The sequence below is a fragment of the Protopterus annectens genome, chromosome 12.part0, assembly GCF_019279795.1.
Source record: "Protopterus annectens isolate FY-2018-M chromosome 12.part0, PAN1.0, whole genome shotgun sequence".
Lineage (NCBI taxonomy): Eukaryota > Metazoa > Chordata > Ceratodontiformes > Protopteridae > Protopterus > Protopterus annectens.
This window is the reverse complement of record NC_056746.1, coordinates 396,976,254-396,995,909: the sequence shown is the minus strand read 5'-3', so window position 1 is coordinate 396,995,909 and position 19,656 is coordinate 396,976,254. Positions and strand designations below refer to the sequence as shown.

General features: G+C 41.8%; 1 protein-coding gene across 3 annotated transcripts in view; it reads right to left on the bottom strand.

Moving 5' to 3' along the window:
• Positions 1-19,656, bottom strand: part of FOXK1 (forkhead box K1) — a 1,462,137-nt gene that overhangs the window by 315,587 nt on the left and 1,126,894 nt on the right. For all 3 annotated transcript variants that reach the window (XM_044089495.1, XM_044089496.1, XM_044089494.1), the window contains exon 8: positions 8,474-8,698. In XM_044089495.1, the coding sequence (XP_043945430.1) occupies positions 8,474-8,698 (225 nt within the window). The remainder of the gene's footprint in view (positions 1-8,473; positions 8,699-19,656) is intronic.

Sequence of the window (19,656 nt, the reverse complement as noted above, 5' to 3'; positions counted from 1 at the left end):
AAATGTGCTGTGTAGGTGTAGAGATGGAGGAGAGCGACGGACAAAGGCAGGAAGGTGATCGCTAGGGGAATTGGGCAGAGTCCCGCTGTCAGATATATTGTTGGGATGGGAGACTAGTATCCGGTCCAGAATGCTGCCTGGGGAGTTGTCCTTTTTAGGTCTAGTAGGAGAGTTAAAATCAGAATACAAGCCAAATTATTATGTATTAAGGACAGTCCAAACCACATCAGCAGTTGAAAAGAAAGGGGAAAAGGATGACTGAAAATCTAGGCTGAGGACAAATCCTCAACTAAACAAATGACAAAGCATAGGTTCACAGGTAATTACTAGGCTAGCTGCCCTTGTGGGCCATTTGAAGCCTAGCCAATTTCCCTTTTTGTGCTCAAATTTGCCTATTCCACTTGGCTACAGCTTGGCCTTACCCAATCCATGGTCAGTAAATATACATAGTACCCCTAATGAGAATAACTGGGATCACTCCATAGATAATTTGAGGGGACCCATGCATGGAATGCAACATTTAGGAGCTGCCGCTATCCATTAGTAGCCCAGTGGGCAGTTCTGGAGTTAATTTTCTGTTTCCTATCCATAGATTCAAGTTGCAACTGAATATGGACAGGGGTCAACTTTGTTTTATGTGGATGGGAAGTCTGCTCCAGAGCAGCTGTATCCTCTGAGAAATATACCTATCCCTTCAAACCATTTTGTTGATGTTGTAAAAGTAGTTTAGATCCCTAAACAGAATATTTCTGATGCCACTTGATTTTCTGATGAGCAGTAAGTTCATCAGTATTGGGTTGGAGGTTGCCTTGTATGCCAGACCATCTTAACAGTCTGTAAGATACCAAGTATAGTGACAGGTCTTTGAGTCAAGTCTGTGCAGAACATGTTGTTTAGGCCTTGTATCTTTCAGTAAGGTATGCCTGTGGGCATTCTAGTTGTTGCATGTGTCTGGACAGACACATGCCAAAGGAGACAATGACATCCCTAGATCTAGACACAACCCCTTTGTTTACAAACTGAGCATTATAGAAGGACTTTCTTACAACAATAGACACATGTTGGACAAAGTTAGGTCACTGTCCGCATAAGATCCCAAACAAATGGGTCAGCTCTTAGGGGAGTACAGTTAATGTGGTAGTTCCCTAGAATTTCAGACTATGAACATAACTAAAAATGTCTTGTTACTGCCTTTGGCTTGGGTAGCTATTTTAGCCTTAAACTTTGCTTGAGTGGATTTTATTAAGCTCCTGAGTTGTTTGTTTATTTCAGTTACAAGGGCTCTAACGTTCAAGGAATTACTCTTCTTACTTCTGGTCAAAATTATTTTCTTTATGTTATTAAGCTTGCTGATATTTATGTTTCTACAATATGAGTTTTTTTTCTGGGTTTGCCCTGCAATTATTCCTACAGGGTACAACTGCATCTATGCAGCTGTCTACATGCTGGTACTGTTTGGTGGTGTATGTTTCTGCATATTCAGTGGAGTTAACTGGGTTTGATTGGGATTTGAAGCTTGCCAATGTATCACTTAGTAGTGTGTCTTAAAGAAATTTCCAAAGGTATCTTAGGCAGAAGGGATCTCTGTTTTCAATTTTATTTCAAAGGAGACTGCTTATGGTCAAGACTTGACAAGTGATGAAGATACATAATATGCTCCCTTATTAGCAAGGACAAGATCCAAGATGTTATTCCCCCTAGTGTGTACTCTGACTAACTGTTCCAGGGCATCTGTACTGACAGAGTCCAGGAATACATGTGCTTGTAAACTAATGGTGGTGTAGGTTTCCCAATCTATAGTTGGTTAGTTTATATTACCTAGGAAAATAGTATTGGGTTTAATACAGTTATTTTAGATTCTGTAGATAGCAGTTGTGTCTTTCTTATGTCATAGAGGGAGTTCTATAGCTAGCTAATATATGATATGGGAGCTTTCTAATGGTTATTTGTAAATGAAGAAGCTCTAGTGGGTTCTGCTGCTTTACCAGCCTTGATGCAAGTCTCTTCTGGATGCAGACTGAGACACCTCCACCACTTTCCTACTCTTGAGCAAAGACTGGTCTAAGCATGTGCAAGGCGTTGTAGCCCTACACAGCGGGAGTGCTCCCCGCCATTTTAAATGAAGTCACAGTCACAACACAGACCTCAATGTCCTCCAGGGTGTGAAAAGCTTGTAGGGAATGGAGTTTCTTGTTTAGGCTCCTAGCATTGATCATACCAACTTCATATTTTCCTTTGGATGTTTCATGATACTGGATGGTTTATTAGGTTGTAATTCCCTAAAAAAGGCATTATGGGGGTGGACAATGTCTTTGCCAATAATCAAAACCATAGAAGGGAAAGATGCAGGCCATCTATGGCAAAGCAGGATGGTCTATCAATCATATACTCCCAGGCTGACAAATATTGGACCTGCTTTGAATGACACCAAAAATGAAGCCAATTATTGAAGTCTACTTTTTGCTCATATTGCATCATCATCCTTGGAGAAGGTAGAATGGTGCTGAATACTAGACTTATATCTTTCTTGGACACACAGTTTGTGTGTGTGCCATCATGTACTTCTTCATAGAGTCCTGGAAGGTATGCCTCAAGTCACTGACATTGGCATGAATTACAACAATCAAAATGGTACTTGTCTTACAATTAAGTCACCTATAACAAAACTGTTTGATTGGATTGATGCCTGCCTTACAGGCTCAGCATTTGTGACTCCTTGTGCTATGTGACAAGGTAGGCTTAACTTGCTGACTGTGCTTTGTGCCTGTGTTGTGTTTTGGAGGTCTTTGAGGTGTAGGTAAGTTAGTCTTTAGAACATCATTATATGATGGATTATGTGTACTGTGATGGCCTTGGAGAGGTGTGATGTATGGTATACTGCTTACAGTTTTTGGTGTCTGAGTTTAATGTGTGTGACATTTTTGTCTCTAAGGATATTATATATATACACCTCTCACACACTGTGTTATGCTGTTTGAGTGACAAATGATTGCCAGACAGCATTAGATGATTCTTATATTATCTCAAGATATCCACCTCAATCAGGCTGGTTAGAGAAGACACTGACAGGAATGACTCTGGTGCCAAAGGCAGGAGTAGGAGTATCTATAACTGCTTGGGAGTTCAGATTTAGGATAATGTTTGGGTGGACATGGTACTGAGTATTTAAATTTCAATACAAATCAACTAGCCTGGAAAACCTCTACCACCAGCAAGAACCAGTAAACTAATTATAGTAAAAAAGTTCACTAATTTAATACTAAAATAAGTGCAAGCAGTACCAGTACACTCAATATTAAGCAATTTTATCAAAGTATTTTCTTTTAGCCTGGTGAGTAGTTTAAGAGGAGAGACTTTGCAAAATAATGCTTATATGCTTATCATCAGCAACCAATAAACTGGGAGAGGGAGGGTAGTATGTCGTCAAATTATCATAACAGGCCAGCAACAACAGATACACTAGGTTTAAGAACACAACAGGGTGGGTAGGAGAAAACCAATTATACCTTTAGCTCTGAGCTGACTGGCCTGGGAAGTATAGCTAGTTCAAGTGTATTCACTGTTACAGTCATGACTTGTGGAATTTCCAGCTGTGGAAGCTCTTGGCCAGCCCGAATAACAGAGTAAAAATCTCCTTCTCCCTAAGGCTGGCAGATGTCCTATCCTGATGTTTGTACACTTGGGTATAAAGGGAGCCAGTCGACACCATGACATCAGTTTTTTCTTGCCCCTCAGAAGGTAGGAGCCCCCAGGATGAACCATAAGCGAGGAATAAGGTAGAAAAGGGGCCTGAAGGGTAAACAGCCAGAGGGTCCTCGGGTTAGTGAAGAAAATAGAAGCAGATTACTATTGTAGCCAAAAAGGGGAAAGGAGGGAGGGAAAGAAGACTGCAACAGTGAATACACTCAAACATCTACATTTATGGTAAGTGTACACAACTGTACAACATTTTTTGGGTTTCACTGTTGCAGTCCTGACTTGTGGAATGATTCCCAAAAGTGAGATGAGGGTGGAAGGTAGATTATGGAGAAAAGAGGATGCCCTGCAATATGGCAGTGCAAATCCTGCTCTAGACTTGGAGAAGGCTGCTAAGTGGTAGCGTGTGGTAAAGGTATGTACAGATGACCAGGTTAGCAGCTTCCAAAATGTCCTTGGTATGTACTCCTTTCAGGAAGGTAGCAGTGGCCCTAGTAGAGTGAATCCTCAGAGTTTCAGGAGGCTTTTTGCCATGATGGCTGTAACAAAAGGAAATACAGTGAGAGATCCACTTGGAGATAGTCTGTTTGGAGACTGGTTCCCCCTTCAGAGCCAATGGCAAATGACACAAACAGTTGGTCTGATTTCTGAAAGATTTAGTATTGTCATGGTAGTAGTGAAGCTGTCTGTGCATATCCAAGGAGTGAAGGATTCTTTACCCCCCTCCCCCGGTTCTGAGGCTTGGGGAAAATGGTGGGTAAGTGTATGGCTTGATTCAAGGATGTGCCCATGAAAACCTTGGGCATAAAGGATGGATTAGTCCTGAGTGATAAACTGTCTGTGTGGAATGTCAGAAATGGTTCTACTGCCATGAGAGCTTGCAGCTTAGAGACCCTCTAAGCTGAGGTTGTAAAAGGCAGTTTTCCAAAGTTACGAATTTTAGATCAGCATAAGCTGCTGGTTAAAGGGGGGGGGGGTGTCAATGTTTCTAGAAAAAAACTGAGGTCTCATGAAGTTGTGGGTTGTCTCTTAGGAGGTCTGATGTGAACCACTCCCATATGGAATTGTTTCATCAAGGGGTGGGAAAAGATAGGAAGAAAAGCAGGGATGTGGGTTGAAATGGCAGAGGCGTGAATTCTGATGAAAGAAATGTACAGGCTTCTGTCCACCAGGGTAGCTATGTAGTCTAAAATGGCAGAGACAATGTCTGAGTTATGACTGAGGCCTTGCTGCTGACACCAAATGGAGAGTCTTTTCCACTTGGCTGAGTACGCTCCTAGTACTAGGTCTTCTAGCCTCTTTGACAATGTTTTGAACTTGTCTGCTTAGGGTGTGCTCAGAGTAGTATTTTGGGGAATTATCTAGGCTGAGAGTTTGGGAGTCTGTAGGTTGGAATGCACAAACCTCCATTTGTCCTGAGTCAGAAGGTCAACTCTCTGAGGTAACTGCCACATATTTTCATCGGCTAAACTTGATAGCAGAGGATACCAGTGCTGCCTAGGCCAGTCTGGGGCTATCAGGATGACCCTTGGGCCTTCTTCCCTGATGTTTAGGAGGACCCTTGGAAGAAGAGGCTGGGGGGGGGGGGTACATAAAGGAACAGGTGGCTCCAAAGGAAGGAGAAAGCATCTCTCCTCCAGATTGTGGGTAGTTTGCTCCTCCAACAGAATCTTTTTAGTTGAACATTTTCTTTGGTGGCAAATAGGTCTATCTGTGAGGATCCCCATTTCTGGGTTATGCTGAGAAATGTTTCTTGATGCAGGTGATGCTCATGGGGATCTATCAAGTTCCTGCTGAGATGATCTGTGGATCCATCAAGTTCCTGCTGAGATGATCTGCTAGAGTGTTTTGAGTCCCTGGGAGGTACTGTGCCATGAGGTGCAACCCCGGAAAGTAAACGGTCTCTCAGACCTGCATTGTAGCTCAGCTAGAGGCCTCCATAGCATCATAACTGCAGTGGAATGCATGTCTAGCCACCTGGGAGCTGGAATGGCAACGGTCCAACAATTCCTTAGGAATGTTCTTGTTCTCCAGGGAGGACATATTTTCCCTCATTTTATATAAAATACTTTTATCACTAAAGTTGTCTTTTGGATATCATTTATTCATATAAGTTTTACCAGCAACATATTGCTTTTAGAATTAATTGTAATTTGTGTTGATTGGTTGTGTTTTGGGGAGGAGTATGGTTTTAATTGTATTTAAACCTGCATTTTGATTTTAAACAGTGGTCCTGAAGATGACAGACTGTCGACGAAAGCGCTAAACCACGTACTTATTTAATAATAAAAGTTTGTATTTTTCGTACTGCCACTTGCTGAAGAGTTTCTGTTTTTTTGTATTTTTTTTTGTTAAAATACTTTACTGGTATTTTATCATATGAAACTGGCAGTTAAGTCCCTCATGGCTAGGGTAGCAAGTGTAGACTTTTAACCAAACCTATCAAGGGCCATGCTTTCTTAGTCAGCAGGTAAAGGGTTCTTTGAAGAGCTGGCCCTTGCTCCCTTTTGACCTGGAGTGATGACCTTTGGGTCAGCAGGGTTTTTTTGAAGAGCTCAGCACCCTGTAAAACCTGTCTGGTTTTAAAGGGGCTGGAGGTAGACAGTCTGGATTTAGGGAAGAGTCCATAAAAACATCCTCTACCACCTCCAACACAGGAGGCATAGCCAAAGGTTTGTGTTCTAGGAAGTCAAGGAACTCCCTAACTCTCTTTTTAGATTAAGGTATTCCTGTGCCTCCAACTGGAGATGTTTCCTCATGACATGGAGTGTTTCCCCAAGGTGATGTCTTCAGGAGGTGAAGCTAAAGGCAATTTCCTTTCAGAATCTGAATCTTCAAAAGAAGTAAAGGGTCCCTCCTCAAAGACAGACTCCTCCTGATCTCATCTGAATGAGGAGGTTCAGAGAAAACGTCAGGAGTAGAATGCCTCCTTACTATTCCCAAGGGAAGACTCCAATGGGTTTTCCTAGCTCTTACTAAGGAGATGAGATCCTCAGCTAACCTGACCATGTTTTGCTGATAACCTGCAAAGTGGGAACCAGTAGATCTAAGCATAGGACCTGAGAAAGAACCCTTCTTAGAGATAGCTTTGGCCTTGGGCCTAGATAGGTCTGCCATCCTGATGTCAGTCTCTTTGTAAGGCAAAACTGATGCAAGCTGATGCCTCAAAGGAATATCGCTGGTACAAAACTGCTTGTCAGAAGCTGAGGTCTGCTGAGCAACTCCAAACCCAACCGGCAAACTGAAGGTAAAGGCCTACGAAGATGTTGAGGGACAAGACAACATGCTGGACTCTGTAAGGGTCTCGACAGAGGCCTGCACCATTACCTTGGTTGCAGAAGAGGACTGCGAAAGTGCCTTGCCTTCCTCAGCGATAACAAGACTTGGGGGACTGGTAGACAGTGAATGGATGTCGTCCGAGGCCCTAAGCTTGGGTCTTTTTACCTTATCCTTACGCTTAGGGAACTCAACCTCAGGATAACTGGTGGATGCCATCGAACAATGTGAAGAAGATGGCAAATTAAGATGCGTAACTAAAACTTCTGCCCTACGCCTGATAGCCACAGATTTGAAATGGGTGCATAAACCATAAACGGCAACTGGGGACTTCATGATCCGGGCTAGACAGGTGACACGCAAAGTATGAAAGTCTCAGTGCGGGATTTGCTTACCACAGCGGAGAAAGTTGTTAACCTTATCTGACATGAGTTAAAGCAAGAAAAGTGAGTTCCCCAATGGGGTACTTGGCTTTAGAAGACTTCCCTCTGGTGCGGACCGACCTATGCACTGAAACACTGCTTCAGGCTCTGACAGCAAGAAAAGACTGATGTCATGGTGTTGGCTGCCTCCCTATACACCCAAGCATACGGACATCAAAATAGGGCATCCACCAGCCTCAGGAGGAGGGAGATTTTTACTCTGGTAGTCAGGCTGGCCAAGGGCTTTCACAGGAGGAAACCCCACAAGTCAGGACTGCAACAGTAAAACATGAGGAACATCTGCCTTAATGCAAAGACTAGCCCTGAACTAGCCTGACAAAAGTAAGTACATAAGAATGAAACTAAACATTAATACCAACAGTTAGACCACTTAAACAGCAAAACACAGTGCAGCTATGTACTGGAATTACTAATATAGGCTAAAATACTTTAGCTAAAGCAGATACAAACTGGTAAAATGAATTTAAAATCAGATCAAGAAATGAAAACACTTATCTTTCTTTCTCTATGTGATGGAACATACAATACACAAAACACTGTGAAAATTGAAAATTATAAACATTGGAAAACACTGGGACTCATCAGTGTCAGTACCTGCTGACATTAGTCTTGCTTATAATTTTTAAATAGAAAATAATTACAATATTTAAAAGTTAACATTTTGAACATGATCCCCATCTTCAGACTTTACAAAAATATGAAACCCCTAACACTGACATATTGTTCTTTTTAAATCACCATGCCCTTTTTATTTTCTGAAGAAAGTGATACTATGCCACTTCTATACTCAGCTTAAACAACTTTTGCAATTAGCATACTTTGCTGACTATGTCACTTGCAGCAAAATACTACCAATTCAAATACTTGGTATAATAATGTAGTTAGTGTCTTTAACTTGAAAATGTGTCTAAAAAGTTTCATACATATACTAAGCAGAAATAAAATAAACCATCATAAATCTCTAACAATGGTCTTTGATCCATGCAGAAGAAACCATGCGTCTGTTCAAGAAATTAAGTTCTCCTTAGTAGAAAGTCAAAAGAAAAAAAGGACGTTACCATAAGAATTTGCAGCAAAGCTATTTACTGGGAGAGCATGTTTTCCATTTTGTGTTACTGCTCTCACAGGGAGCTGATGTTGTCCAATGGTCAATGGTGTTGCTTGATGAAGAATAAGTGTCTGCCCAGCTACATTCTGGGGCATCTGGCTAGGAAGTGTCTGAATTACCCGGCTGGCAGTTGGAACCGTGGCATATGCAACTTCTGACCTCTCTTCAATGCCTCCTAATGAAGTAAAGTAGGGGAGAGCGTTACAAAAAATGCACCATGCCTTCTTCAGTTCAATAGGGCATCTATGGTTTGAGGAAGGCAAATAAAATGATAAACTTATTTTTTAACATGAAATCACCTACAATAAGAATAAGATGGAAAAATCTGTGCTTACAACAAAGATTTTGTTAGATCACATGTAACTTTAACATCACAACAGAAATCAGAAGAGTTTACTATTCTATATCAAGCTACATAAATCTAAAACTACAGGCATCTGTTAGGCTACTTATTATCACAATGTAGCTGATGAATTACTCACCTGTATCCTATGCAACAAGTGGCATATACAGCACTTCCACCTGTAGAGGTAGACGTTTTCTGCTTCAGTTGCTACAGAAGATATTAATTAGTATTTTTTTCCTAAGCATATAATATCCACCAGTGATGCCAGAATATGTGGAACAGTGTATGAACCCAGAGGGCATCCTTTTGTGAGTGTATGCTGACATAAAAAATGTGCCACATGCTGAGGAAAGGTGATCAAAGTCCTGCTGTGAAATAACCTACCATAATAGCAGTTACTTGAACACAGAACCACTGCAACAGTATCAGTGTTCTTTATGAATGGAAATTTGCCACAGGAACAATTGTGCAACTGGCCCAATTTCCAGAGGTTGGGATGTCCCTGCACCTCATTCCAGAAACATCAGAAAAACAGTTTTGTTGGTGTGAACACAGTTAAGTCTCAAAAAAGTGTGCTTGTGACAAGTTACCAGGACAGGGCTCAGAAATAATGTTAAGACACCAATTAACCCCCCACCCCCTTTTTCAGATCCCAGGCCTTGTAAAAGACAGAGAGCTAAAGGCTTGTGCATCTAGGGCTTAGCCTTACCTTTTCTCTATTTTTTTTATTTTTCTTGTTTTTTTCTTATATATAAGCAAAGGAGGAAATTAATTCCTTTGCCAGCAGAAGTCGATATACTCAGAAATCCTCTGCTGTGATATGTTACTATACTGCTGAACCCCATTCAACACAGGGATACTGCTGCAATAGTATTCAATCAGAATGGGAAGAGGATTGACTCCTGACTCAGGACTTAGGGTAGAGGAGTTAATATGCCCTGCAGAACTGCAATGATAAAATGATGCTGTGTTCCTAGAAAAGAAAAATGGTCTGGCATTTAGAGCTTCCAAAAGATATGGATGAAGGCCTAGGTAGCTTCCTCACAAATACTGCATGGAGGAACATTTCTGAAAAGGGTAACATAGACGGTTGTTGCAGAATGAGACTTTAGTTACCCTTTTAAGACTTTGCTATGGTAATCATAACAAAATGCAATAAAACTGGATAACCTTTTGGGGAGTGTCTGCTTAGAAACAGGTCTTCCTAGTCATGCTCACTTGAAGGAAATAAAATGTATCTGATTTTCTTCACTCATCACTTCTAGACAAGTAAAATTATGTGTGTTTGTACATTCAGGAATGTAAAAGTTTTAACACTCTGCCTTGGGGTTTAGAGAAGAAGACTCAGTTAAATATACTGGCTCAGTGACATCTCACAGACCACCCTGTGCATGATAGGCTAATTCTAAAGGCCACTTTGCCTTGATAAAAAAGTGTAGGGTTTAGTGGCCATAAAGTCTGATAATTCAGATACTCTACATGCAAAGATATTGCCTACCAGAAAAATGGTCTTCCAGCCAAGAATTTTAAGGCTCAATCATTAGCTGTTTCAAAAAAGGGAAACATACACTTCTCATGAAACAAATTAATATCTCATATGCAGAATTTTTTTTTTCTGAGTGGCCTAAGAAGCAACAGAGTTCTAGGAAAATAGTATGTTTTGGCAAAGAACACAGAGGAGAATTCATTGAAGGCAAGCAGAAATACCAAATAGGTACAGTTTTATTAATACAAATGCCAGGTCTGTATTAGAAATGTATGCTCAGGTAAATGAAGTCCTGTTAAACGTATGCATTCTCTCTGCTGTGCACCTCCTAGTGCGAAACAGCCAGGTGGGCAGCCGTTATGCTGCAGTCAGTGTGCTCACAGGACCTCTGTAAAATACAGTTGTCATCTACGAAAATGTACCTGCCCGAGGTCCTAGGGAAGACACTCTCAGCCATCCACATGCCCAGCCAAGCAAGCAGTCACAGCCTCAGCCTCCAACAGAACTAGATAAATATTTGTCCACATCAGCATGGTCCTACCTAAGGACACAGGCACCTGAGCCACTACAACTCAAGTTACCAAGGTGCATAGTCAGGCATACAAGTCTCTATGCCACTAAGGTGGCAAAAACAAATGCTTTCTGAAGAGGAGTACTTTGGGCTGTACACACTAAAGAATTTTTTTCCACTTGTCCAGTCATTTTTTTTTCTGTTAGATGGCTTGTGGGCTTTCTTTAGCATACAAAGGAACTCTGGAGCAATCTGAAATCAGTGACCTAATCTCCCCAGTGTAAGACTGAGGAGGCTGGGGTACACCAGGATGCCCATGACCTAGGTCAGAAGGGTACGAGAACTCGGACCATCAAGGGTCTCCTTTTTTATGATGTAGAAGTAAGGAGAACCAAACCTGTATGAAGTTTTGGTATGTTCCTAGAAAAACAGTGTCTTCTCTGGCATTCACCAATACTCTGGAAACTAGGGGTATGGCAGGAAAGGCAGCAGCAGCAGCTCCTACTTCCCCAGTGGGTACAGAATGCATCACGTAAGTCCCTTTGCAAGGGAATCTTGACTAGAATTATCCTGACTTGTCAGTTTTAAGGATGAAAATTGCACCTCCAAGTGGGAAAGAGCCAGGTGAGCAGCAATCATACTGCATCTTGCAATCCCCCCCCTTGACTCTACCCCCCCATGTGCTGATGGTACACCTGTAAACTGAGTGAATAAAGCATCATCTCTGAATAACACTCCCAGATGCTGTGTGATGTACTTGAAGGTATCTAGATACAATGTCCAGTTATCCTCTACATAGTTTCCTCACAAAAAAACAAGCCACCCTGGTGGATATCAAGCATACAACAAAAGGAAGAAACTAATGTCTACGAACAAGAGGGAAGTGACTCTACAGAGGAAGGACACCCTCCACAGCTTGAACAAGCAAATTAGAAATCTTGTAAAATCCTCTAAGTCAATTACGAAGCTAAACTAGCATCGCTAGTTAAGGATAACTAGAAGGCATTCTTTAGCTACATCAGAAACCTAAAAGTGAAGGCCCAGCTTTGTGCAGAACTAGTAGTGGACGATACCACTTATGCTGACCCTGAGGATATCGCCAACCTGCTTGGCAGACAGATTTGGCACAAACTTCACCCCCCCGTCCCCACCAGACATACCCCAAGGCATACCTGTCACCCAGTCCTCTACCTAGTATCTCCAAAGAGCAGGACATAACCACACTCTCCATGGCCAAAATACAGCCTCTATGGGATCAGATAACATCCCAGTGTGCCTACTAAATAGTCTAAAACAGGACCTAGCAGAACCACTTGGCACTCTCTTCAACCACAGTCTAAGTACTAGCTTTGTCCCAGCAGAGTGGAAAACAGCAATGGTCATTCCCATGCACAAAGGGGGTTCATCAACTGAACCTGGGAGCTATAGACCCATAAGCCTAACCAGCCTTATCTGCAAAGCCAAGGATAGAATCATCATGGACCTTATCAACAAAGACATAGGTGACCTATAGACTCTTAACCCGACCCGATTTGGCTTCTTTAATGTTAGATCATTAAACCTGGTGGACTTCTTTGAGAAAGTAGCCAAAGGCCTGGATGAAGGCAAACAGTACATACAGCCTATTTTGACTTAGCCAAGGCTTTTTACACAATCCCCCACACGGGCATCATTGAGAAACTCACCCAGCTAGGAATTAACCCCTATGTCACTGGATGGGTAGCCAAATGGCTTACCGACAGTCAGAGTTGGGGATTCCACCAATACCAGCAGACCATTTACCAGGGGTGTACCACAAGGATCTGTGCTGGGTCCCCTGCTGTTTGGAATCTATTTCTCAGAAGTCCAGGCAAAAATAGATGGCCTGTGGCTTACCAAGTTCACTGATGACTGCAAACTGGGTGCAATCATTGAGACCTCAGTGATGTTGGCATACTACAAAAAGGGCTTACACAGAAAAATGATTGGTGTCAAAGCCACGGATTTAAACTAAACGCAAAAAATGCGTTGTCATCCCTTTCAGCAAAGGGAAAGTCCCTGCAAATTACAATATTAACAGTACCCCCCTTAGCTCAAACCATGTGATGAGAGATTTGAAAACACAGGTTAACAGCAACCTTAACTTTGATCACCATGTGTCCACAGTGGTAAGGAAGGCCTTCTATTTTGCATAAGAGCATTGCATCCACAGCTAAGGATGTTGTAACTCCCCTGTACTCATCCCTCATTAGACCACCAATAGAGTACAAACTTCCCTTCTGTATGTACCTCACCAGACACTTACAGCAGCTGGAGAAACCTCAAAGGTTTCTCACTAAGAAAATTCAGGACCTTCAACACATGACCTACATGGACAGACTGAAGGCCCTGTCACTGTACTTTGATCTTATAGGCTGCTGAGAGGCGACTTGTGCCTAGCCTACAGAGCAGTCTTGGACCCTGCCTTAATGGAAATGCTGCCCATCCACAAGTCAAATGGGACAAGATTCACTTATTATAGGATCTTATCCTAACCTGCGACATTAACAGGACATGCTGGAAGGACAGATATGTCTCCCAGAGATTGCCACTCCTCTGGAGCAAACTCCCTATTCATGTAAAACAGAGCTATTTAACCATAACTTACGAGAGACTGTAAATTTGCCCAGGGGGTGTCACCTATATCCCTCTTGGATAAGGGCAGTCGGTACTTATCACAGACTTACGCTGCAAATACAGACCATGCAACTTGGTCAACAAGGGAACAAGGATATAACATGGCTAGGCTTAGAAAGGCCCTAGGGCCAATAGTGTAGTAACCTCCTATAAACCTATATGAGAACTGGCTGTGGATCTGCTCAGTTGGTTTGCTACAGTATTCTGCTGCTGAGGCACAGGCCACCTATGTTTTACAATGCACATTCTCATGCCAGAATTTCCATTCAGCAAAGATGACAGAAGTGTACGTTCTCTGCTTATTGGTGTGTCACATCACTTTTGTACTACCTGTCACCACCACGAGGATGTCTGGCTTCCAGACACCTCTGAAAGCTTGCAGAACATAAAACAGCATTTAGTTCACGGTGACGTGCTGACTCATGGGGTCTGTAATCTCACTTCTCCTGAATGTAAACTGATCAGTGTGCATGTCCCAGTCAAGGTATGAAGCGCCTATGATCAGGGTCTAGGAACTATGGAGAGACAATAACACCATATCCAAGTACATTACCTGCTTTGATCATCAACGAAACCCTATGGACCAATGGGATCACAAGTATGGCCATAACAGGGGTGCACTGCTGTAATTACAGATCCCTCAAGTACTACTGAATCTTCTTCATAAGAGGTTTCATTACCAGGATGATCAGAATGGAAGTTTCGATGTGCCGCAGAGCTACAATGACTTCCCTGGCAGTAAAGTTGCACTTCTAGGGAGAAATGTAGGAAAAGAGAGCTAAGAAGGGAGGCCACGTCCTTTTAGAGAAATACTCTGACCTTGAAGTGTCCAGGATAGCTCCTAGAAAAGTGCTGTATTTAGAGGTGTTGAGCAAGAATGTTTGCATGTTTCTGGAAATACCCTGGGCTTGTTAAGCAGAGGATAGGTAAATTTAGATATGTAAAATTCCTCCTGGGTTTAAAACAATCATCTTGACAAGGGTAAATGTGCATCTCTCTAAAGGCTGAGAAGGGCAATAACCGGTATTACACGTTTCGTATATATCACTGGTAGAAAGCCCAAAGATCAAGGAAGTTAACTGAAGTGGTGGTAGCCTGTTATGAACTTGAGAAATCATGTGACTCTAAAATATGACAATATGGAAATAGTTTCCTTCATGTTTAAGGTTACTATGGACGCAAACTTCCAGTATGGTGCCTTTAAATAAACAAGTGCTATTTTAGCTCTACTTTCAAACAATAAAATGGAATAACTTCCACTTTTTTCAGTGCCAAAACACTCACTGGGATCTCCGTTTACTTCAAGACTACAACTATGTCAAGTGTTTGTGCCTGGCAATAGGGCAGAGAGAAAGCTGCAAAGACAAGTATTAGGGAACCTACAGACTTACCAACAAAAAGAACTAGTACTAACAAACTTGTGCAAATGGGGAAGTTTCTGAAGGTGGGAAATGCTTGTGTATATGTGCATTCCTATTATTTAGCATTTACTAGAAAAAGAATGAATCAGCTTATTCCTGAAACAAGATGCTGTACAGCAAAACAGCTAGTTTAAGCTTCTCTATCCTACATATTTCAAGCTCACGTATCCAGGAGTGAAAACCTATTTAGAGTGTGAAGCCGCTATTTCAGAGGTCACCAAGTACCTGTCAAAGATGACTGAGGAGATCAAGAAATGTGGAAGAAATGTTTAAAACTGCATCAAGGAGACTGCAGGTAAATCCCTTCCTGCTGTTTAAGCAAAAAAACGGAGCTCAGAAAGAAAGAAGCCCTTTCCCTAACAGGTAAACGAACACCTCAGAATCAGATTAAGGGATTGCCAGGAATAGAGGAAAGTAGCAGTTTGAACTGATGCTATAAAAGCTAGGAAGCTCAGTTGAGAGACAGATGAAAGCCCTTGTCTTTCACTTTAGGGGCTAAATAAGGTTTATTTTTAGTTCATTCAAACTGCATGTTTGTTTGTTTAGCAAAATATTTGTCTTTACTGGGTGTAAAAACATTTTCATAGATAGAGAAGGAGGCATTTCTAGCTGTAATCCTAAAAGTGAAGTTAGGGCCAGCAGAAGCAAGTCACAATTTGATTCTGTGGAAGTGAGGAGTCCTCAAAACATCACTAGAAATCCACCCCTGCTGTATCATTAGCCTGCTAAAGCAGTCTAAACAGTGCTGGATGTAGTGGAGATTGATATAGTTAAACGTGCTCTGCAAATTATTTACAGCAGCTCTTCACAGAGACATGAACTGAAACTTAGAAGAAGCCACAACCAAAAAGTAAAGGCAAGTCATATTGACTTTTAAACCAAAGCACTTGCAAACTAGTTTGACTGATATATTTTAACTGTTCCCTGCTATAACAACAACTGTTTTATGCTGATTTATAACGAGGCAGTGCAGTTCAATGAAACAAAGGACGACTTCAGCTTTCATAGTGCATAATGCTTGTTGAAGCTGCTTGATATTTAACAATTTAAAATAACAGCACTGTGTTATACAACTTAAAACTTTAGCAATGAGCAATAACATGAGTGAACCTATTCAGAATAAATGCAACACTGGAAAGTTATATGTAAAACACACCTAACGAGCCTGTCAAAGCTTATGGAAATCAAATCAAGCACAAGTGTTTATTACTTTGCTTCTTTTTTAACTACTGTGTTAATGCTGGATTTGAAGGTAAAGGGCTTTTTTTTCATTAAGAATAAGCCTTGTGTTGAAAATAATACTGAAATGGTGAAATAGTGTCTTGGAGAGAACAGTGGAAAATGCTGACATTTAAACTGGATACAAGTGAAAGCTCAAAGCAATATACAATTAAGATGGACAAGTAGATTTTTGAAAGCATCTAAGATGTTTGCACTGATAGATGATGCTGATCTAGAAGTACCCATTAGAGTTCACATTTTATTCAACCATGTATCACAGGATCATAGGAAGTTACTAAACAAATGGCTCTAGGGCCCTTACAAGCCTGGCCTAGTTCTACCCTTATTTCCATGATCATCTCCTGTCCAACAGGGACACAGGTGGAACCCCAGGGTGAATTTATGGCTACCCATCCAAAGGTTCAGACTGCGTTTGAAGAGGTTCAATGAAGTGCTCTGTTTGACATGGAGTGGGAGTCAGTTTCAAAGGTGTGGCAACCTCTGGGAGATAAATCTGTCCCTCCAGCAGGCTCTATTAATGTTACATACCAGGTTAAGGTCTTTAGAGCGAGTAATCCGTGCACCATTTGACTTGCAGGAATGCAGCATTTGCAATAAAGCAGGTTCAGAGATTGAGTTATATGCAAGGCAGCGATCACCTCTGTGTAGTCTATATGAAACAGAATAAAGTGACAGTGATTTCAGATGATCCACATAGGACAGATACTGAAGACCTTGAATTTTCCTTGTGAGGAACCTTTGTGGTCTCTCCAGTTGCTGCAGGTGCTTGGAAAGGTACATACCAAAAGGGGTGTTGTACTTCATTACTGGCCTGATGAGGGAAGAGTACAGAGAGGTTATAACTTCGTTTTTTCTGGAGGCAATGCCCTTACTTTTGAGATTAGCAATACAGAATGCCCTTCTTATCACTGTGGTGAAATGGTGGTCAAAGGTAAGGCTGCTGTCAACCTGTGTGCCCGGGTCTCTCACCACTGAGTGCGTACTTAGGGTGTTGCTACTGATGTGGTAGTTAGCAGGAACATCGGTCTTACCAAAAGAGACGATAATACATATTTTGCATTGAAATTAAGCCCATGACTTTGGCACCAATCATTTGTTTGTGTAAGACCCTCGTGTAGGATGTTGATATCATTTGGAGATTCAATGACCACTCCCAGTCTGCAGTCGTCATCAAACTTTGTCAACCACAGACCTTTAGTTTTTGCTTGTACTTTGGATAAATAGATTCCAAACAGTAGGGGTCCCAGGACTGATCCCTGTGGAACACCACTGGTTACAGGTCTGCTGTTGGAAGTGGATTCCCCTATTTGACTGTATGGTTTTATCAGTGAGCAAGTTAAAGACCCATCTAATAATATAAGGGTTGATACCTAGCTGGGTGAGTTTGTCAATGATGCCTGAGTGGGGGATAGTGTCAAAAGCCTTGGCTAAGTCTAGGTAGACTGTATGCACAGATCTCCCCTTGTCCAGATGCAGATATCTTGTGAGGCACATTCCAAAAGGGGCATTGTACTCTATAATGGGTCTAATGAGTGTCGAGTAGAGGGGAACAATTACCTCTTTTTTCCTGGATGAGAACCCTTTTATGATGAGGTGTGCCACGTAGAAGGACTTCCTGACTACTGTGGCGATGTGACTATCAAAGGAGAGACTACTGTCCACCTGGGTCCCAAGGTCTCTTATCACACATTTGGTGTTAAGCAGATTGCTGCCTATGTGGTGGTTCATGGGTACAGAATTTTTACCAAAGGGGATAACACTGCACTTTTTGACATTGAGCTTGAGGCCATGGCTCTGACACCAGGCATCTGTCTCAGCGAGGCCCTTCTGTAGGATGTCCACATCATTTGGGGACTTGACTATGGCTCCTAGTTTGCAGTCATCTGTGAACTTCGTTAGCCAGAGGCCTTCTGTGTTAGTCTGCACTTCAGAGAAGTAGATACCAAACAGGAGAGGTCCCAGAAAGGAACCCTGTGGTACTCCACTTGTCACTGCTTTGAGGTCAGATTTGGAGTCTGCAACTTTTACAGTGTGGGTTCTGTCAGTGTGCCAGTTGGCAACCCATCTTGTGACGTTGGGATTTATACCTAGTTTAGTGAGTTTAGCTATAATTCCAGAATAGGGGATGGTGTCGAAAGCCTTGGCGAGGTCAAGATAGGCTGTGTGAACCACCTTACCCTCATCTACGGCTTTGGTGACTGCCTCAAAGAAGTCGATCAGGTTCAGGAGGGATGATCTGCCTTTTACAAACCAGAACTTTTCCATTCAGTTGGGATGAAGCTGGTGCTTAGGCTATGATTAAAAAGAGTACTCAATGGTGTCAAGGTTGGTCAAGAACAAACATATTTCATATTACTGAAAAACACGATTCTTTAGATAAAGAATTTCAAAACCTTGCCACAGTTTCTGAACATAAAAGGCCTACTAAAGTAGCTTTTACTTAATGGTGACCACCACAGAGGTAAGCACTGGAGGTTGCTGACATTAAATAGCTATTTAGCAAAACACTGAATCATAAGAAAACGCTAGAGGAAAATAGGAAGACTTTAAGACATGCTTTAAGTAAGTAGCAAAACATAAAACAAGGGGATTGTGGGAATCAGGTAACAGGAATTGCACACATCTTACACAAAAGCACACCCAGCTCCCATCAATATTTAATGCAAGCACCAATTCAAAAAAGGTAGCGAGGGGGATTCCAAAACGGAGACACTTGCAGTCAAGAGGTAATAGTCAGGAACCCTTGCAGACTACAATAGATATGTTAAAAAATTATAATCAGCTACTTATAGATGATTTTGTGCAAGCTAACAGAGTTGAAAAGCTGAAAGGGACTTAGAAAAGATCTGCTTGCCTTCACTAGTAAATTAAGTAGTAGCAGAACCACTCACACCAATTATAACTGAGGAGACTGAAGTCCAGCTGAATAGAAAACATGCAGGTAACTAACCAAGGACAGATGGTATCCCAAATTAAATACTGAAATGGACTGAGGAAGTGTTTTGATTCTTCCTTTTCTGAGGATCAGAAGTAGAGAGAACCAGTGTTGCCTGTACAAGTAAGAAGCAACCAGTATTCCAGGAAACTCCCTTATTGTCATGATCTGATGTCTGGGTACATGGAAGAGGTATTCTGAGAGGAAGATGATCTTGTTCTTTTTCAGAATACCTTCTGCTGAACAGAGGCTAATTCTGTCCCTAGGAAGGTAACCCAGGTGTTGGGTGTTAGCTGTAATATTTGGACATTCAAGGTTATCACAGTGATTTGCATCCCTGATTCTGCCGTACAGGCTACTTGAATCAAGCAATCATCTAAATATGGGTAAAAGTGGACCCCAGTGGTACTGCAAAAGGCCATGGCCAATGTCAGGCTACTCTGGGTGCAGTACAGTAAGCAAAATGGAAATGCACAGAATTTGAAGTACTTATCACCCCCCCCATCTTGATGCACACAAACTTCCTGTGATCCTGAT